At 43.1% G+C, this 22,324-nt stretch overlaps 1 protein-coding gene across 3 annotated transcripts in view; it reads left to right on the forward strand.

Moving 5' to 3' along the window:
• Positions 1 to 1,990: 1,990 nt before the first annotated feature.
• RAPGEF5 (Rap guanine nucleotide exchange factor 5) overlaps positions 1,991 to 22,324 on the forward strand; it is a 212,243-nt gene continuing 191,909 nt past the window's right edge. For 2 of the 3 annotated variants that reach the window (XM_012773293.2, XM_012773294.2), the window contains exon 1: positions 1,991 to 2,289. In XM_012773293.2, the coding sequence (XP_012628747.1) occupies positions 2,059 to 2,289 (231 nt within the window). In that variant the 5' untranslated portion in view covers positions 1,991 to 2,058. The remainder of the gene's footprint in view (positions 2,290 to 22,324) is intronic. The other variant, XM_012773295.2, reaches the window with a different exon arrangement.

Here is a 22,324-nt window from a genome sequence, read left to right on the forward strand (position 1 = left end):
TTCAGGATATGATTCAAATAGTGTCAGGGGTGACATGGTGCAAGCATCCACTGATCAGAGTGAATGTTCACCAGAAGTGTCCTGGAGGGCTTCTAGCAGACCAGATGTTAACCCTGTAGTTGGTGTGTGATGGGGAAATATGAAGCATGGGCAGGAGGTGGCACTCTGGGGCTCAAGGCAGTAACTATCAACTGGAGCTGAAGTATTTTACGACTAGAAAAAGTGATACATACTGACATGCTACATACAAGTGCTATTTCAGCCTTGAATAAATGTATGTGATAGGTATTTGGAAACCATAACGGACTATAGGGTTTATTATAAAGTCCTTGCCAGTAAATACGCAAAGCTTAAAGTGACAGAATTTAAGGCCTTCTGCATTGTGTCACCAGCATCTATTCTGGTGTTTTCTCTTCTTCATTATGTTATCTTTCCTTCCACCAGAATGGCATAGTCTCAGTGCCCAGTAGGCTCTGGATGACACCCCCTTGGTGATTTTTCTCATGTTCTTCCTCTTTGCCTGAAGGGCTCTCGCCCTCCTTTCTACCTGGTTGGACCTTCCCCACCCAGCCTTAAGGCACCGTTTAAACTTCCTTCCCTTCCTTGATTTGTCTTGGCCCATCCCAGGCCAGAAGTACTTCTCTCTCCTGCAGCTGGGAGTGTTCATTGTTCACACTTTCTTGGCAATTAGCAAGAGTACAAGGGTAATATCTTTGTTTTTCTATGTGTTTATCTACTCTATCTATCTACTACTGGGCCAAATTACCTTCATCAAGGGCAGAGATCACAGGTCCTTCTTCCTTTTCCCTTACATGGTAGCACTGCCATACATATTTCCCAAGCCTCTACCATGTGAGGGGCTGAGGGTACAACGGTAAACCAGCTCTGGGCCCTGACCTCCTATAATTCTTACTTCTCTCTCTCTCTCTCTCCTATTTAAATGTGAATAAGCTTATTCAACTCTTCCAAGTCTTAGGCAAAGAGGGGGACCCCAGTGTCCTACTGATGAGGCACAAAAGCCCTGGCTGGCCCTTGCTGAAGACAGATTGAGCTGGGATGCGAAGATTCACAGCCCCTGTGAGTCTGAGGCTCCGCTGGAATAGTTTCACTCCCAATGCTCCATAATTCCTACCTCGTGTAAACAATGATTCACACCACGGAAGGCCTTTGCAGTTTACCAGGCACATTCAACACACGCAGCAGGCTTTCAGGGAAGGTCAGGTTCCGACATGTTAGCAGAGATTCACCTTCGGGTCACCAGACTTGCACCTACTTTGCTAAACACCTATCATAACCAACACAAGTCTTCTCCCCTCACCCTTCCATGCTGAGCGCGCCCAGAGGGGTCGGCGCGGGGCAGTTCTGCCGTGTAGCTTGCCTATTTTGAAGTTCCGTGGCAAAAACAGTTCTAGATAATGTGGGGGAAACTGAGGCCTTGGGGCCACACGTAGCCTTCTGGATCCTTGACTGAATCCAAATTCTAACAAAGGGATCTGTTCTGTGGAGTTGGCATTAGGTCGAGGGGCCGCACTTGGTGATCTGGAGGGCCGACTGTGGCCTCGAGGCCGCAGGTTCCCCGCCCTCGCAGGGGAGGACGACTGACTGACTTTTCAGCTCCCTCGGCTGAAGCCCAATCAACCCTGGCTGTTAGGAAAAGGGAAGTAAAAGAGGGTTTTTCAGCCTAAAGGGAAGGGGGCAGGGGGAGAGGACGGAAGATTGGGCTCGGTGGAGGAGTCAGGGAGTCCTGCACCTGTGGAGGAGCGGGTGCCCAGGTGTCCTCTTCCCCCGGGTCGGGAGGGGGAGTGTCCGAGGGGCCACCCGGCGGGCGGAGGTGCGCCGCCGAGAGGGCGGGGCGGGCGGGCGGCGCACCTGGGCGGGGAGGGGCGGCGCGGGGCTGAGCCTCGCGGGGGCCGCGGCGCGCGCCAATGGGCAGCGGCTGGCAGCGCGCCCCGCGCCCGAGCCGCAGTCGCGCCCTCTCGCTGCCTGGCGAAAGCGCGGACGGCGCGCGGAGGCGAGCGCGGTGGAGAGGAGCCGCCGGCGTCGCACGGCCGCCAGGGCATGAGGATGGCCGTGGGCTCCGTCAAGATGCAGCCACCGTGCGAGAGCCCGGCCCTGGCCGCCGCGGCGGCGGTGGTGGCGGCGGACGGCGCCCTGCGCCGCAGCCCCAGCGCCCGCGAGCCGGAGCGCGAGCAGCCGCCGGCGTCGCTGCGGCCGCGGCTGAGGGACCTGCCGGCCCTGCTGCGGAGCGGACTCACGCTGCGGAGGAAGCGGAGCGCCGCCGGGGGCCGGGTGAGTGGCCCGGCCCTGTCCGAGTGGGCACGGGCGGCGCGCACGTGGAGCCCGCGCCCACCCTCCCGGGCCGCTGTGGGGGGCGGCTGGAAGTTGGGGAGGTGGCGCAAGGGGCGCCCTTCTGCTGGACTGGGCTGAAGAGGGCCCGGGACGGTGGGGTTTTGAAGTGCCCCCCTTTGAGCGATGGCTTCCCCTCCCCCCAGATGCACCTGACTTAACCCAAGGGCACTTGGATTGGGGCTGCCCGACCGGGGGGGCTTCGTCGAAACAAGAGCCGTTTGCCTCTTCTAGGAGGGGAAGCTGCAGGTGTCGGTGCCTAACAGCCAGCCAGCCCTGTCCCGACCAGCCCTGTCCCCACCGCAAGCTTCAGGCCCCACGAATGGGATCCCAGTTTGCAGGACGCATGCGACGGGTGTGCTTGTTTTGGACGTCCCGTTGCAAGCTCTGGGCATCGGGACTGGCTTGGGCGGCCGCTACCGCTGAGGGGGAGACCCAGGAGTTGGAAGTTCTGCGGTGAACTTCTAGTTCATGGGTTCCGTTGTCTCCAGCACTTAGTACTCCTGGACACTCCCTTGAGCAGGAGGGTGCCCGCCCCCAGGGATCTTAAATATTGACTTCCTGATGGTGCATTCAGATAGGATTTCCTGGTGAAGGAGTGTCCCTCATTGGGTTCTAAGTGCTTCTAATGACCTGAGCAGGTCAGGCATGTTTTGTGTGTAAAAAGAAGCGGGAAAGACCTGCTAATTGTCTCCTGGGATCTTTGACAAGCCACACAGGAGGCTCTGCCAGGGCCTTAGGATATGGGGCAGACTTACTCAGACTTCCCTGCTCACCAGTGCTTGGGGGCACTTTTGGTGGGTTCTACTCAGCTTTTAAAAATCTGTCATCATCAAGTAGTCTTTACTGAAAAACTGCAACAATATATAATAGTTTTGGGGGCGAGGCGGGGCTTGTAATTTAAAAAACAAAGTCTCAGTTATCTGTCTTAAAGGCAGACCTTACAGGGAGACTCTTAGCTCTTGCATAGATGGGTTAGGGAGAAACACTTGTCTTGGTGTGCCTTCCTTTGGGTAGCGAAGGGTCTGAATTGAATGAGGTCAGCTTCTCTAGGCTGTGTTTCTCCTTTCCTAGGCACTTTCCTTCCAGTGTAGGGAAGGCTGTACGTGGTCCACCTCAGAAGGATGTTCTGAGGATTAGCTGTGTGTGACTGGGCATTCTCAAAGTAGGTAACCAGGGGAGTTTAGGAATTGCCTACAAGTGTCTTAATGTGTGGCATGCAGGATTGACTGCAGAGAAGGCGAGGAAATGTGTCCCCAAGATGTGGTAGCTAAATAAACACAAGAACCAGAGTTATAGACTTTGCAGGAATCTAGGCAAAAGTAGGTCAAATTGTGTTCCTGTTATCCTTGACAGTTACTTTTTCATGGCACAGAATACTGAAGACATGAGGGCAGCCAGGCAATCTGTGACAAGAATTGCTGAGGGTTTCTGTATAAATAGATCTGTGGTGTTCATCTGCACAGAGACTTGTGTTTCTTGCTGCCTGGGTTGATGTTGTCTACCTTGCCAATATACATATTTACTCTTATTTTCTTAATTACTCTCTGGTTACCTCAAAGAACGTATACTTCCTTAACTCTCTTTGATTCTAGTACTGTATTAGTACTAAGTCTAGTACTGTATTTTTGGGACTTTCCAAACACATTTCCTAAGTGCATGATCAGTTTTTTTGTTACTGGGGGAAGATTTATTGTCAAAATTTCCAATGTTGGAAACCCATACTTTTCAACTATTTCCCCCTTCTTCTGCTTTGGAACCACTTTTGTGATATTGGAATCTTCTCCATCAAAGGGGTAGGAGGGGTTTGAAAGAAAAACAAGTGAAATATGTACCTGTCTTAGGCAGCTCAGGCTGCCAATAACAAAATACTATACACTGGGTGGCTTAAACTACAGAAGTTTATTTTCTCACAGATTCAGGAGGCTGGAAAGCTCAAGATCAATGTGCAGGCCAATTTGGTTTCTGGTGAGGCTCTCTTCATGGCTTGCAGGTGGCCACTGTCTCACTATATCCTCACATGGCCTTTCCTTGGTACATACAGAGGGAGAGAAAGCTCTCTCCTCCTCCTTATAAGGCCACTAATTCCATCATGAGGGCCCCACCCTCATGACCTACTCTTACCCTAAATAATACCCGAAGTGCCCCATCTCCAAATACTATCACATTGAGGGTTAGGACTTCAACATAAGAATATTGTGGGGGACACAAACATTCAGTTCATAGCAGAAGGGGTTTGAAAGAAAGAGAAAACACAGGTAAAATTTGTACCAGACTGGTTGGTTGGTGACTTGCGAGCATCTGGGATTGTCTGGTTAGCCCCCTTGATTAGGACAATGATGGCAAATGCAAACAAATCATGGCTTAGATATTTAGCTTTGTGTCTCATGGGCTGTCCATTACCACTGGTGAAGAAGCAGCTCTGTGCGTTAACACTGGTTGGTGAAGTTTTCAACTCCTGTATTGACCAAGCTCTGATTTATGAATATGTGTGATTCTTGTCTATGCTGCCATAGGCTCCCACAAATGTGGACAAGCTGATATCAACTGACATCCGCTAAGCTCTTTGTGGGTTTTGTTGCTCAACCCAGATGCATTGTAGGTTATCTCTTACTAGTAAAAACCAAGCTGTCATTTGGTGAGTATACCAGAGTTTCTTGGTTCCTAGGTTCAGTCACTTCTAATTGTATTGAATTCCACGTGCATATATTAAGAGTCTTCGCATCTCTTTAGGATGAAGGAAAGACTAAGTTTTGCATTATAGGAGGACTGTAGCTACCTCTTAAAAATAAATGTCCAATAAGGCACAGATTGTATTCTCACCAAAACCCTTTAATCATTTTTTTAAAAAAATTGTATAGTGGAGATTATGAGAGAATGGCATAATAAACCCTCAAACTTCAACAGTTATTAACATTTTGCCAGTCTTCTTTCATTTATTTCTCCTTTCCCTACTTTTTTTTGTGGGGGGCTGATATATTTTAAAGCAAAATTCTGTGTATCATGTCATCTCACAAATGTTTCAGTTTTCATCTCTGATAAGGAAATTAGAAAAAAACAACAACAAAACTTCAGTGCCTTTTTCATACCTTAAAATATTAACAATAATTCCTTAATCTAATTTCCATATTCAAATTTTCTCAAAGATGTCATTTTACTTTGTTGGAATCAGGAACTAAACAAGGTCCACATGTTGTATTTGATTGTCAGGCTTTTAAATCTATTTTGTTTTAAAACAGTTCCCCCTCCCTTTTTCCATGTCATTCATTGATTTGCGGGAGAGAGTGGGTCATTTGTCCAGTACAATGTCCTACTTTCTGGGCTGATTCCTTACTTATGGTGGTGGTTAACGTGTTCCTCTCTGCTCTGTTTCCCATTATCTGACACTTAGATACAGAGGCTTGATTAGATTCAAGGCAAGTATCCTTCGTGGGTGGTGCTATGTGAAATCTGTTGCATCACATCATGAGACACATAATGTCTGAATGTCTCCCTTTTTGTGATGTTAGGATTTGTTGGTGGGTTTAGGTAGTGTCATTTACCTTTCTACCTTTGACCTAATGATTTCAGCATCATAGATGGTTGTAGCCTGGATCCATTTCATTAGGGGTTGCGAAATGGTGATGATCTAAATCCATCATTCTTCTTGCATTTGCTAATTGGAATTCTGTCTGTAAAGAACTTGCCCTCATAAATTATTTGGGTTTCCTGAAATTCACATTGTGCAGAAAAGATAGAAAAAGCTTAATTTTTTCCTTTTATGAACTATCAGAGCAATGATTTGGTGCCCTAACAAGCTCCAGTGATAAGCAATGAGTTTTTCCCTCTTAAGTGTCATATAGAACTTATGCATCTTGATGTATTTGTTTCAGTCATTACTGTCAATATTCTTTTTGATGCTCAGTTTGTCCTTGTCTCCCATATACTTCTTACATGGTCTAGTAGATTCAAATACCTTTCTTACTTTCTGGAACAAGATACTGTAAGCATATCTCTGCTCCAGATCTGAAACCAGCCATTTTCCCAAGGAGCACGGATTCTTTTTATACTGAAAACTGTTCATTTTATCCAATTTTTGTCTCTCTTAGTGGCTATATTATTTTCACCTTGGTCTCAAGCCTCCCATCTTAAAATTTTTGTTTCTTTTTTAAAATCCTTCTCATCAGGCTGTTTCTAAGACTAACATTCCCTCCCCCACCCCAATAAAATAGCTGGGAACACCCTTTCCCTCTTTTTATATATACTGTCAAAATGCTCGGATTGACTTATTTTGGGCTTTGGCGGCTGTGATATTTTCTGCAGTGCTCTGCCACTGTCTCCATCATCTTGAAATCTGTTTCATTTACAGCAGCCAGAATGATTCACCAACGGTGCCAAATTGACTGCCCACCAAAGTCCTCCAGTGATTCTCAGCCTTTGGATTAGACATCAGAAGTGTCTAATTCTCTTTAACCACCCTTCACTAGGCACTGTCCCCGTGGCTGGTGCTCTTCAAAACTGAGAAACTGGGAAGAGCAGCTGGTGGCCCTCTGAATGAGCTTCTCTCTTTTCCATTTACAGTCTTCTTGCCCAGATGACTCCCTCTCAAAGAGGAACAAAGTGACACTTTCCCTCTATCCAAGCTGGAGTGCTTTAGGTGTGACTCAGTACCCTCCTCTGCCAGAAATTCCACTTTGTTGGTTGAGAAATGCACACTGCTCCAAGTTATACCAGTATGCCCAATTTATAGTCATTTTAGACACATATTTTACAAGCAAAGCATGTAATTTGCTCTTTGTATTTAAATTGCAATCAATAGCTCACATGTCATAGCACTCATGTGCCCTGCATGTTCTGATATAAAGTTCATTTAACCCTCACAGCAAGCCTGTGAGTTAGACGCTGTTATTTGCATTCTACAGATGAGGAAACAAACACGGATGTAACTTGCCCAGGGTCACAGAGTAGGGGGTGGGGCAGGGAGAGAAGTTTGAGCCCAGACAGCCTGCTTCCATAGAGCCCAATCCATGCTCTGAATTGACTGTCTAGTTTTCCTCAAATGAACTGAGGGCAAAGGGTCTATTTACTCTAAGCTACCATAGCCTTATAGGACCTGCTGATAACACCTTACCACTGCAAGAATAGTCAATAAATGCTGTCAATAATGCCAGACTTTAACTTTTATTTGAGCACACAGAGGCTTGTGATTGACCTGTTGGATGTAGGGGGCATGGAGAGAAGCACTATGGTTATAGGTGAATGGTGACTAATATTTACTTAAATTAAAAATAGCATTAGTGTGTCATAAGCAAAAATCACCCAGGCTCACTTTGATCAAGGTCAATCCAAAAACCTTATGAATTCATCCTGCTTTCTTCTTTCTCATCTGCTTGTGGTATCCTGTCAGGAGACAAAGGCCATTAAGGGAGGCATGCATCTTCCAAGGAAGGTAAGTCAGCTTAGATACAAGGGACTTAGGCTGAACTTATCTGAGAAACATTGATTCTGCTGCCTCTGATTGCTGCCATACTGCCAGCTCCAACCTTGGTATGACACTGTTAGCCATGGCTACAAATAAAATAAAACAAAACTCTACATATGTCACCTCTAAAAATATTTGTCTGGGCAGAAGGAAAAGAAACCAGATTAATTTAATTTCATGTGAATTCAAGCAAAGGAACATTAAATGGCAAGTTAATACTTTATTTACTTTCTTTCTATCCCCTTCCAGCTAATGACTTTGGTTGGATAATTAGATTCCAGGAAAAGCCACGGCTGTGGCTGCAGAAGCAGGGTTTGAATCCCAGTGCCATCCCATCACTTGGTATCTTCACATGAGTTATTCTCTGAGCCTTAGTTTCTTCCTCTGTAATGAGATAAGGTACATCAGGTTTTTCTAAGATTAAAGACAGTGTATCTGAAGCGTTGGGCATATTGGAACTTAAATAGTTCTTTCCTTGGCTAGATGCTTATTCTAGGCAAATGGACTTTCATAGACATATTTATGGAAATCTCGGTACAAAATTTTTTGCTTTCGTATGCAATGTCAGATTCTATTTTTTAGCAACACGTGATATCCTATAGCGAATATTTTAGGCAGTGTCTAAATACTGATACCATAACAAAACAGGCTGAGTTTCACACTTGTACTGCCTCTTAAATTGACTTGGCAGTAATTGGTAACTTGTGTAGCTAAAAATAGATGGAAAAGTAGGAAATAAGTCATTGGTGATGATTTTAAGTACCTGTGATTTTTTTTTTGTTTTTTTTGCCTCAATATTCCTTAACAACCTTTGTTAGGAGTACAGATAATTCCAGTAGTGATACGTGATACAGAAGTACTTTGTGAGAAGTTAAAAGATTTTATGTGAATGCAAGATAGTGAAAATCAATGACTTAATTTTTTTGTGGCAAATTATTATTATGATAAATCATTCATAAATGGGTATGGGTAAGAGAAAGTCCATAGGTGCCACTGTGGAGGTCTTTATCAGATTGAAACCTCCATAGTCCCCTAAAGGGAGGAGGTATTTTCACCTATGAGGAAATTACAATCCAGACAGGTTAAGAACTTTCCCATGGTCAACCAGCTAGGAAATAGCAGAGGAAGAATGGAGCCCAGGACTGCCTAATTCCAAAGACGATGGCCTTTGCACAATATCATGTTGTCTAAAACTTTGACATGATAACATGTGGCATATTGAAACAATGAACGCATGGAACATGTCAAGTCTCAGTGCAAAACACAGTTCATTTTCTTTCCAATGTCTTCCGTAATGGCTTCCAGGGTCAATCTTTAATTACTCACAAGGTTTGGCCATGGTTTGAGCTGAGCAGCAAACCAGCCATTGTACAAGAAACGTGAAGGTTTGGGATGACTCATCCTAGAAGCCATTGTTTGCTCAGCTCCATATTACAAATCTAATTAGAGATTTATAAAGCAAGCAAGTTCCTCTTCTGGCCTGTGTGGAAAACTGGAAGAGGGAAAAATGAACTGTGTTTTGCATTAAGACTTGAAATGTTTCGTGCATCCTTGGTTTCAATACCACCACATGTTGTTATCATGTCAAAGGTTTAGACAACATGATATTGGGGAAAGGCCATAGCAAATCCTTGTAACCCAGGATTTATGTTTCTGATGATAACATGCTTGATATTTAAAAAACTTCAGATTAGGAAGTTGCAAGTGCACATACCTGTTAAAGTAACCGAACCCATTTACAATTGAATAAAATCATTGAGAATGTACAAATATATTGTAATGAAATTAAACTTCGATATATTTACCTATTTACCTTTTAATGTGGTATGATTACCTGAAGTGCATGGCTTTTAACATTTTTTGTGTGTGATTCCAAGCCTTTTTAAGAATGAAAAGATAGCCTTGCAGAAAAATGTACACACAGAGGTACTTTAACATCCTGTTCCAAAGGGCTTTAATATGTTCTGAAGCCTGGGCCACACAGACCCCTGCTTAGAAGGCCCTTCCCTAAACTGCCTTCTAGAGAGCAGTACAGTGGTTTAATAATTATTTCATCTTTCATCTTTCCTTCCTCTACAAATTTGTCATAAGTACTCATTGAGTTGTCAGTAAATATTTTCTTGAATTAAAATATTTTACCGGTTTGTTGAATCGGAAATTATTCACCTCCAAATGTAGTAAGTGCTTCAGTGAGCCCTGGTAGGTGGCCATGCTAGTTATGATAACTATTATTATTTAATAAATCCTCATATAACATTTATTGTGTTGGGTTGTTTCAAGTACTTTAAGAATAGTAATTCATTTAATCCTGGTAACAACCTTATGTGGCATATAGTCTCATTGTCTTCCTTTTTTCCGAAGGAAAATGAGATACAGAGAGGCCAGGTTTCCTAAGATCACCCAGGAAGTGGAAGAAGCCCAAATGTGAACCCAGGAAGTTTGGCTCCGTGTTACACAGTCTAACTCCTCTGTATCTTCTCTCTAAATAAAATAATTAATGTATTTACTTGATTGGAGTCTTTCTCTCCTTTTTTTTTTTTTTCATTTTAACACTTCTGAAATTGGGATGCATCTTACAGTTGATGTGATCATTTGAAGGAGTACTATTTTTCTCCCTGTAAAGCTATTATTAAATTGGTGGTATATCTTAAAACTATTTGTGTCTTAGAATAAAGGATATAAAGGGTATATTTAAAAAATATAGCTGCATGGTTTATGGAAATATCAGAGTAAATCACAGCTTTAAACTGATACCTATAAACAAAATCCCAATCTATTTATAAGGTGTGAAAAATGTAAATTAGGACTATATTAACAATTTATATGAACACTGATATTGCTTAGGTAATGATTTAAATGTCAGGGGAGAATAAATTTAAATTTTTTTCTACAAGAAGTATGAACAGCCTTAATGTTAAAGGTAGAAGAAACATCTTGAGTGGGAGGTTAAAAATATGCGTGTATATACATAATTTATTATCAGTTTCCTTACAGATTTTAAGAAAGTAAAATTTAAAAGTTAAATTTTCCATATACATTTCTTAAAACTGAGAATCATGAATATAACCACATGACAATAGATTCAGACTTGCCTTTGAGTCACCATAATCTGTGTGATGAATTGGCAGATCTTACCTTCTGTGACTCAGTTTAATCTGTTTTGTATTTTATTTGCTTTGTTTATGGGACACTGGCTTCTCACCTATAAAATGCATTTCTTTTCATTTTGTACCAATTCGTGTTGTCTGTAGGGAAAACATAATTCAGGATTTCTAATAAGGCAAAACAAACCTTTGCTAAAGTTAAAGAGTGCTGAGAACCAGGGTTTTTTCATTCTAACTGGTTGTCTTCCTGTATTTTTTTCTAACTGGTCTAGCAACTTAAACTCTAGCTCCATTGGTGGTTTTGCTCAGTTGAATTTGACCTTGTCAAATCATTTACGTGCAGCTGTTACGAGGTATACATGCAAATACTTGTGATTGCCTAACACTTAGGGCTTTGGCGCTGTCTGTAAATTTGTGTTACTCTCTCCTGTTACTATTGAGGGAAGGGAACACCTTATCACTTCTGCTTGCTCTAACACTTTAAATGTTGACTGTAACAAATAAACACTGCAAATGTGCTGTGAGTTTGTATATAGGTATGAAATCTTTTGTAAAAATTTTTTTTTTAAATAGGTAGGGAAGAAGATATGGTAACTTGTAGAGACCAGGGGAAGTATGATGGCTATTTCAATCCATTAAGATACAGTTTGGACATAATAGAGTAGAGAGAACATTTTTCTGTGAGTTTGTCACTTAATGGCTGTGTGAGCTGGAGTAAATCAAATAACCTCTTTGAATCTCTGTGTCCAGAATGGAATACCAATATTCTGTAATGGGAATCAATGGTGGGATAGGGAATCAGTGTTTATTTCGTGCTCCTTGTCTGACCAAGGTCAGATTAGTGGTCTTTCTATGCTGAGATACCAACTCAACCTGTAGAACATTTGGGGGCATATCTTAGACAGAAGGAAAGATGGGTCTTCAGTATTAACCATATCTCAGAGGGAGCATTTAAAGATGCAGAAGGAATCTGATTAAATCAATCTGTCATCTCTAAAGAGTAAAGAACATGTCTATAAGTCTGTTTCTAGAAGATTAAGTGGTTTGTGCGGTCATAAACAGAATTTTGGGAGAGAGGTCAGAAGAGAACTTAGTGGCAGTAACCCTATTTGTTTGTCAAAGATATTACCAGGTGGTTTTCTCTTTTGGATAAGAAGTCTGATGCTATTTCTTGTCATCAATGAAGGCTATTTCTTAGCTTCAAATTAGTATCAATATTTACTTTCCTCTGCTATTTCAACTTTATCACAAATTTTCAAATAGCACCTGTTGAAGCTTTCAAATTTCCCACTGCTCTTGCCCATAACTCCTTAAAAAATAACTGCCTAGGCCAGGCGTGGTGGCTCATGGCTGTAATCCTAGCACTCTGGGAGGCCAAGGCGGGTGGATTGCTCAAGGTCAGGAGTTCAAGACTAGCCCAAGCAAGAGCGAGACCTTGTGTCTACTAAAATTAGAAAGAAATTAGCCAAACAACTAAAAGTATATATATATAAAAAATTAGCTGGGCATGGTGGCACATGCTTGTAGTGCCAGCAACTCGGGAGGCTGAGGCAGGAGGATCCCTTGAGCCCAGGAGTTTGAGCTCACAGCCTGCTGTGAGCTAGGCTGACGCCATGGCACTCTAGCCCTGGCAACAGAGTGAAACTCTGTCTCATAAACAAACAAACAAACAAACAAACAAACAAAAAAACTGCCTAAATATATTCTAGTCTATACCTTGAGTATCTCAAATAATGTTTGAGCTTAAAAATACCTAACAAGTTCAGTTCATTGGTAGTTATGTGTTCACTCTGCCATCATTTATGTAACACTTTACATTTACAAAGTGGTTTCATATACATCCTTTTACTGTTTTCATAACTCATAAAGAAATGTGGTATTTCTTTCTTTTATAGAGTCAAAGGCAAGTTACTTAGCTGTTCTGTATGCAACAACCTCACCATCTGTGAAGTAAAGACACTGTCCACCTAGTTACGTAGAGCACGCTCAGTAAGTGTGAGCTGCTGCTATTGTCAGTAACATCATTGTTGACATGCAAGCCATAGCAAGGAAGTTAAGAGTCCCTTTCGGCTGGACTTCTCTTGGTGCAGGGTCTCTGATAGGATATCTGCAGACAGTTCTGCTTCAGGCTGCTGGGAAGGGCGGGGACTAAAGCAGAGCTTCTCAAACTTCAGCATGCATCAGCATCCTTGGAGGGCTTGTTATAACACCTATTCCAGGGCCCCAGTCTTAGACACTTCCATTCAACAGCCCATGGATGGAGCCCAAGAATCTGCATTTTCTGACAAGTTCCACAGGCCACACTTAGTAGCAGTGGTCTGTCAAAAGGCCTCAGAAGTCTGGTGACCTTCATCATCAGGAAATTGCTGAGGCCAGCAGTCTACCTGGCTATCTGTTTACCACCTCTACCATGGAAAGTCAAACCCAAATGGGAAGACTGCATAAAAAGATGTTATTGAATTAATAATATTGGAAACTCCCCCTTATTGGTCTCTGCAGAGGGACTGGCAGCTATAAAAAAGTGAGAAGCATTTGGAGCATAATGCCCACGACAGCTGTGCTGGTCATTCTCTGTCCATCTGTCCCGTGTACGCTCTGCCTGTCCCTGTTGTGTGGTCTGCACTTGGAGGCTGCCCTCTGTGGACATTCGTCACCAGGGCGGCCTTGCCCTCCAGTTTTGGTTTGGGTTCAGTCAGTGGGAGGTCAGGAGGCAAGAGAGGCCGGGGTTCCCTATTCCTCCTGCTCCCTCTTTTTTTTCTCTCTGGGGGCTGGCGGTGACTGTGACCACCAGAACAGCAGCTCCCCGGGGTGTTCCCTCCTCACTTGCTCTCCAGTCTCCAGGGAAGCTGGGCCTCCGCCTCCCCCTCCCTCGGGCCTGCGCTGTTCAAGGCTTGTCCTGACTCGTTTGTGTTGCACAGCATCTGCCCGGGGTCCCCGAACCTTGCCTGCACATCTTTGATAGGCTCTTTTCGGAGAGGACCCTTGACTGACGTTGGAGCCCAGGTAAGAGCATGCTGGAAGACATGACAGTGGAAGGTGTAGCTGCAGGGAGAAGAAAGTCACAAACGGAGTGGGCACCGGTGGGGACCAAGGCAGGGAGGCGGCCTGATCCCTGGGGTTTGGGCGGAGGATAGTGAGCGAGGCCAGGGGCTGGACCTGGCCTTTGAAGTGATGCTGGGCTTACCTGCAGAGGGTCCTGAGAGGTCCCTGGGTCTCTGGTCAGAGCTAGGACTGTGCCGGAATGTGACTGAAGTGCCACTCCTCTGTCATTCCTGTGCCTGAACTTGGATGGTGGGGTTCAGGGTCAGAGAAGCTGTTGTGTGAGGAATCTGTGTTCCTCCCCTACAACTGCCTGGCAAAGTTTCTTTGCCCCTGCCTTTCCCCCAGGCACCCTCAGCCTTGTCAGCCTACCACAGGAGTTATAAAACCTTTATGTGGTACTTTGATCTTGCTAAATTTTGTCACAGTATAGCAAACATGTTCTGAAATGCCTGCCAAAACAACATTCACGAAGTAACAAATAGTTGAATAGAATAATTACACCTCCAGTTCCTTTGCCCATAGGTTCCAGCGGTGGGCGTATCAGTAAGATAAAAAACATTTTTCATGGTTTTGGTGCTCAGCCAAATCGTCTTTTACAGTAGCCTCCCATGAAGCAGGACCACTGCACATACCAGTTCTCTGTGTGTGTCAGTTCTTTTCTACTGAAATGTCATGCTAGGTTGAAACTAGTTTGCAGCTCTTACAAATAATATCGAGGTGGTAAAAAGGTTGGATTCCAACATCTGAATACCTTGTCTTAATGAAACATCTAAAGACAAAACAAGGCCTTGACCTCAAATTTTCTATTGTGACAATTCTTTAGGTAGAAGAAAAGTTCTCTATGAGGAAAAATCAACTCTGGAATATTTTTCCTCTTTTTCTGGGTTTTTGTATATTTGTCAGAAAATATGGATATGTGAGAGAGTGAAGAGTATGACCTTGTATGACTGAGGCAAGTCATGACGGCTCACTTCATGGTCCTCAGTGTGGCACAGTTAAAGTGCCTTGTGTTTTGTTCCATTTTCCCTTTTTTTTTTTTTCTGGTCGTTTCCCCAGTAAGTCTTGGTTGCTGGGTACACGGAGAAGACCAGCTGCTGGGAGGACAGAGGAGAGGAGCCGCACCGGCCAGGAAGGGGATGGGCTTTCCTGGGTGAAGGCTTCCTGGAAGACGCCAGGCCTCACACAACCTGTCAGTGTAGACAGAAGAGGACAAGGGTCTGGTGCGCGTGACTCTGGAGAAAGGGTCCCTGTCCTGGCTGGGAACAAAGACGAGCTTGGTGTGCAGGAGGAGTGTGGGTGGGCCCTGGTCACACAGGCTTCCTCTTCCAGTCTCAGACCCCTGGGGTGAGGACAGCTCATGCTAATCCTCCTCATTTTCACCTCCAGCCTAGAGTGCATGTTCTCCCTGCCCGCCTGACTTGGGGAAAGTAGCCTCGGGTCTACTTTCTGTTCTGGTTTGGCCCTAAGAAGACTCTGATTAGCTTTTCTCTTGGTCTTTGAAGATTCATCTCCTTACTCACTTCCCTTGGATGAGCTATCTACCCATCTTTGTTTAGGGTTTGATTTCCTTTGGCTTTGCCTTTCCTGTTTTCTTGCTCTCCTCCCCCGAGCTTTTCCCCTGCAGGCTTTTCTGGTGGGCTGTTTTCCCAGCACCTCTTCTCTGAATCAGCTCATCCTTTTGTTTGCCTTCATTGTTTCCCTGCACTGCACTTCTGTTTCTTCATCCTGGCACCCATCCGTCAGTGTACCTGGCCCCAGCTGAGGGCTCTGTTTGTATGGGAGAGGATGCTAGATGCCCTCTTCAGGAATTTGGGTGATCGAAGCCCACCTCTGCATGTTCAGACTCTCAGAGAAGCCCTCACCCAACCTAACTTCCCTATTAATTTTTTTTTAGACTAGTTAGATTCTTATATCCCCCCTCTCCCCAAAACCCCAAGAGAAGGGTACCTGTTGCAAGGGCTTGAGTAGTCACCACGTACCTGGTCTGCATTAGGGAGAAGAGTTTACAAATGATTGATTGCTGATTAGCATTATATTTTCAAAGCTACTTGCTTTTAAAAAGGGGCTTCTGTCTTGGGAGAGGATAGATACAACAGATACATACAAGAAGGTATTGCTCTAGTGAGAGGTAAGATTGTGAAATTCAAATCCAGTTTCATTTCATAATGTCTGTAATAAATGTAGAAACTTCTACTTGAGCAATTAGCTTTGGGAATACAAGGCTAAACATAAGACAAAGTAAAGCGGATTTATGGTTTTGTTAATTGTTTCCTGTGCTACAGGCAGCACCTGTGCCCTCACATTCCAGACTGCCATTTGGTGCAGTCACCCACTTCTGCCTTTCCTGGTACCTAGACTTCCTTCTAAGATTTGTATCGTGTCCCTACTCTCTGATGTGTGCATCAGGGTAGTCTAGGCTTTGCTGCAACAACAACAACAAGATCCCACCGAAATCTTTGTAGCTTGATGGAACAAACGTTGATTTCTTGCTTACAAAAAGAACATGTTGCATCTGGGTGGCTGCTCTCCAGGGTGGCTGTCCTCCATGTGGCAGCTCTGCTTCTGTCTCTTGACATTTCCATGTCACTGTCTTCTCCCACGATGATTGCAGCATGTGAAGAAAGAATGGAGAATTGCACACAGGATTTTTTAACACTCTAGCCAGAGTGACTTTTGCTCACATTTCATTGGCCAAAGCAAGTCTTCTGGCCTCACGTGTTTAAGGCACCAGAGAAGTGTCATCCTCCCAGGAGGCAAGAGGAGAAGCACAAATATTAGTAATGTCTACCTCAGTCATCAGAAACTGAGAAGACAGAAACGAATAAAAGCACGATCCCAGTCTTCAGCCACTAAGAGTCCAGTGGGGGAGAGAGACATGTTGATAGTATTACAATTAGTTTTACAAAACTATACGAACTTTAAAATACATAATGTATTAATTACAATGATAGAACAGAAAGTACCTCGGCAGTACAAAGGTATAAAATCAACCTGAGCCTGGTCGTGAGAGGTAAACTTGAGTGTAGAGGTGACATAAGAGCTGGGGTTTGTCTGTTCACCAGGTTTAGATCTACATTACCTTGGTAAAGGTAGTATGTGACTTACTTTATGTGCTACATAACATATAAACTAATAATTTGGGATGCAGCTCTAAGAAACAGGCTTACCTGTTCTTTGAGACCTCAAGAAAGAAATGAAAGCAATCTGTCAGCAATAGAACAGATCTGCTAGCTCAAATGAAATGCAGTACATGAGTATCCTTTTAATGAAGATGTGCTAAAAATACTTTCACTGAGCAATTGTGCTACTGACAGTTCTTTGATCTCAAAAATTAAACTTTCTGTTACAGTATGAAAAGAACAAAGCCAAGTAAAATAACAATCAAGGTTAGTTATTAGGCAACAAAGGTTGCATATTCAGTACTTTGATTTGCACAGAGATTCTGACATATTTTACATTAGGTATAAGAGTGAGTGGTGTGTTAACATTGCAAAGCACATGCTTCATAGACAAATAAAAACTGTTTCTTCCTCACATCTTGTAGAGCCTTGTTCTTGTTCACTTGCACTGCTGTAGTCCCACTGGCCTTCTTGCCCATCATGCTGGGCAGCCTCTGACCTCAGGGCCTTTGCACTTGTTGTTTTCTCTGAAACCCTCTTTCTCCAGACATCCACTCACTTGCCTTGCTCAAAGGCCATTCTTTCAGTGAGGCCCCTTGGCCACCCTATTTTAAAATTGTGACCGCAACCTCCTCTCCACTTCATAGTCCTATCCTACCTTCTAACATAAGTAATTGACAGTTAACTTATTTATGTAGTTTCTGATCAGTCTTCCCCCACTAGTGTATAACCTATTTCTATGCCACTAGAATAAAAGACTGTTCTTCATAATTAAGTAAATTTAGTTTTATGAAAACCTTAATATATTGCCCTTATTCTTATTGTACCTCACATGGACATTTTGGAACCACTTCATGTAGTAGATACATGTTTTTTGGGGGACAGAATAATGGTGAGACTGTATCTGGACATGATCTAACAGATGTAAGGTGACAGTCACCATCAGTTGACAAAAGCATTTCTTCAGAAAGATTAGTCTGTTTCTAAGGATTGTGCAGAGTAGAGAAAGGAGAGGTCGAGGCAGGGAAATCTCTTTGGGGTTTTTGCCCAGGTGATAGAGGCCAGGGACCTGTTCTTAAATGGAAGCATCGGGAATGAGAAGTCTGAGAGTTTGGGAAGGAAGGAATGCTAGGATTTAGGGATTTGCTTTCTGTCTTAATCAGCTAATAATCAACAAGAACCCAAGAGAAGTTTCCAGCATTAAGAGGAATATAATTATCAGAAACATGACCAAAGATTGTCTCTTCTATACGGAGAGTCTCTTGGGTTCCTAAGACTCTTATTTAAGAAATTATAATTATGTGTGTGTTTGAATGAAAAGTTGTCTCTGTTGTGTAAGTGACTTTACGTGAGAGACAGACAGGGAAAGGAGACGATTTTTAAATAACTAAATGGTGGTATTTGCCTTTGGGATAATTTTTGAAATTTCAGTCTTTTTGGTTCAGGGAAGGAGAACTAGATGGCATTCTGTGACCATTCTAATGTGTCCTCCCCCCAGGGTTGACACTGTGCTGTGGCCCGCCACCCTTCCCCCCCCACCTTGTCCTCAGGCTGCATCTGCCCAGCGCCAGGGCTCCGCCCTAGAGCCGATAGGCACAGTGCCAGCTGCCCGCGGGCGCCCAGCCTTGGGGGAGGCACAGGAAGATAATGTGGGAGATAGCCGGTGTGGGAAGACAGGGAGCTGACTGGATATAAAAGAGAGCGTTTATTCCCTTTATCCACCCCTGACTTTTTCCAGTTCTTAAATTTCTATGTGTTTGAAGTCCAGGGAATTGTGGCTTCAAGATACTCGTAGCTGCTTGTCACAGTAGACTCTGGTAGAAAACTGTGAACTTGTGTAGCTGACCACAGGAAATCCACCTGTCGTCTTGAAATTGAGAAGAATAACGAACACCACTATTTCTTGCTTTCATAAATTTCCCAAGAGCTGTTTTCCCTCCCCTTGTGAGATGAGCATTTGGCTCATTTATAAACATGCATGCCCCTGCCCACCCCATGCCTGCTTCCCTCTTCTCAGTGTTCCTCAGGTAATTGACTCGTTACGGGGGCAGGATACAGTGGAGGCTTTTGTGTTCACATACACTCTTCTTTATAATTGGATTTGGGATGGAGTCAGTCAGGGGTTTTGATTGCAAACAAGAGAAACCAACTCTGAAATTACTAGAAGGATGTTGCGATGCAGGTCGGCTTGCAGAATTATTGGAAGGCTGGAGAGGTAGACTTCCAAAGGGGCAGGGACCAAGGGCATCCCCCAGAGAGGAAGAATGTAGAGATTATGAGCACAAATGCTGGAACCAGCCAGCCAAGGTTTCTCTGCCACCCATCAGCTGAAGGACTGTGGGCAGGTTATTTAACCTCTCTGTTCTTCCGAAGATAATTATGAAGAATAAATGTGTTCATATTTGTAAAACGTGCTTAGAACTTTTATTTGCCAGTGACTGGCATATAATAAGCAGTAGTATATCCATGCTTGGTAAATACATATTGCTAATTGTGCTTGTGTGTGTACATTTGTAGGTTGGCAAATGCTGCTAAATGCCAGGTTGCTCTCTAGGCTATAGATTTTTCTACTGTGCCTTTTTCTTCCTTGCTTGCACTAGCTTTCCCCTTATCAGAAATTAGTAATCTTTGTTCAAGGGCTTTGTTTCAATTCTTGATGTTTCCCTTAGAAACATTGGTTCTGGAACGTTATTAACATGAAGGATACACAGTGATCTCTGTTTCTGCATTTTGGGCTTCAGTTGTACTCTGCTTCCCTTAGGGATAGTAGAGTCAATTTTTTCTGCCACCCTGTGTTTTGTTTTTTTCTTAACTATGTTTTCATGATCTTTTTTAACATCCCCTTTTCTCTTTCCTCCTGTTATTTTGTTAAATGAGAAAGAGCCAAAATGGAAACTCTTGTAGAAGATAAACCATCCTTCCTCTGTGGAGATTTTTAGAAGCCTCCCTCTTCTTAAAATTACAGCATTAATATTCAGAAATAAAAAAGAATGGGAGATTTCTGCAATACATATTATTTTCTTTCTTCAATTTTGTTCAAAGAAAATTACATTTATCCATTTTTTGTTGTTGTTGTTGAAATAGTCTTTCCCTTAAGGTGAGATTTTTAAGAGCGTGGTTATTCTGGCAAACCCAGATCAGAGTCTCTTTATGGGGAAGCTTCACTTAAAAAAACAAAAATAAAATCAAGGCTGAGCACTATGGCTCAAGCCTGTAATCCTAGCACTTTGGGAGGCCAAGGCCAAAACTTGCTTGAGTTCAGGAGTTTGAGGTTGCAGTGAGCTAGGATGACGCCACTGCACTCTAGCCCATGTGACAGAGAGAGAGAAACCTTGTCTCAAAAGAAAAAAAGACTAAATACATCCCATACATTGAATATGCTGTTTTGGGTTATTGTCTATCTTTCTCCTCCTGCACCCTCCACACACAATATCTAGGTATATAGTCATACAGTTCAGCCTGAGTTTAATAGGAAAGTACTTAAATATTTATCTTTTGAATATTTTGAAGACTCAAAGTAGCTTAAAAAAAGTGGATGCTTTTTATCATTTACAATTTAACCTGAGGATTGGAGAATCATTATCAGGAAATGTTAGCATTTAATATGAACATATATGATGTCACATACCTTAATGGGCTCAGAGTTTATCTCACTTGCCCGGCAGAGTAAGAAGATGATTAAAAGCGTTTTGTTTCAGCGAGGTACATGTATACATATGTTTGTGTGACCTGAGTAACTGTAAAAAATATACTCCTTACTGTGGGTTGCAGTAAAAAAAAAAAAAAAAGTTTGAAAGCCTGTTGGTTTGAGAAAACAGCCCAGTTTCTCCCAGTTGTACACCTTGCAGTAGGTTGCTCCCTCAGGCATAGAAGACTGAGAGAAAGCCAGGGAGAAGGTGGTTAAAGACTTAATGTGTCACCTGATGGTTGACAGGACTGTGATTGTGCAGAAGTGTTTGTTGTCCAGTGCACAGGACTTAGGTGAGGGTTATGTGAAAGGAATTGCCTGCCATGAGTCACAGAATTAGTGTATAATTGGAAAGCCTTCAAAGGCAAGTTCCTCCCGCGTGTGTCAAATCTGCGTGTCGGTAATAAGAAATGGAGATCGGCTGTGGAGAACCTTTTGTTGGCATTGAATCTTTACTACAGAAACGTGGGTGAGAGTGGAGGGAGAACGTGCTTTTTCAGAAAAGAGAAAAGTTCTGTTCTCTGCAGGTGGAACAGTCCTCATTTTTACCTTCATGTTTAAGGCTTTTTTCGTATGGATGACTCTTGTTCCGCATTTAAGTACATTTATAAGGAGAAAACACGAGCACACAATTGTGCTAATTAACTCCTGGAGCTTCATTTGCTCACGATCGCAATTCTAAAGTTGCCATTTAAAACCTCACCGAAATTAGGAAGGTTTGACAAGGCATTAAAATCTCCACATGGCATGGGGACGTCGAAACTTATAGGCAGTTAGAGTGCCCTAGCATAGAACCTTCAACTTGGAGGCTTTGGTTATGTGTTTATTTAGTTGGCTTTGGAGATTACAATTTGCAAGTAAATTCCGAATTTCAGAATCTGTCAAACATAGCTTTAAAATTTTTTGTTTTTAATTGTAAAATTCACATAACATAAAATTTACCATCTTAACCATTTTTCAGTGTATAGTTCAGTAGCATTAAGTGCAATCATGCTGCTGTGCAACCAATCTCCACACTCATATGTGGTTTTAAAGCCAGAAAGGTATAAAAGCTTTATTGTAAGTATAGTTTTACCCTAGATTTTTTTTTTTTTTTTTTTGAGACAAAGTCTCACTCTGTTGCCTGGGCTAGAGTGCCGTGGCATCAGCCTAGCTCACAGCAACCTCAGACTTCTGGGCTCAAGCTATCCTTCTGCCTCAGTCTCTCAAGTAGCTGGAACTACATGCATGTGCCAACATGCCCGGCTAATTTTTTCTATATATTTTTAGTTGTCCAGCTAATTTCTTTCTATTTTTAGTAGAGACAGGGTCTCACTCTCACTCAGGCTGGTCTCGAACTCCTGAGCTTCGAGCTCCTGAGCTCAAACGATCTGCCCACCTTGGCCTCCCAGAGTGCTATGATTACAGGCATGAGCCACCTCACCCGACCTAGATTTTTTTTTTTTTTAAATTTTTTCTTCCATTAGCCTCAACATTAAGGACAATATCCTAGGATTTTAATGATATTTTGGCGTTCTAAGATTTTCCATTACTTTTAACAAATTTCTTCCAATTCATGACATTT

Source organism: Microcebus murinus, chromosome 9 (genome assembly GCF_040939455.1).
Source record: "Microcebus murinus isolate Inina chromosome 9, M.murinus_Inina_mat1.0, whole genome shotgun sequence".
NCBI classification, from domain to species: Eukaryota; Metazoa; Chordata; class Mammalia; order Primates; family Cheirogaleidae; genus Microcebus; species Microcebus murinus.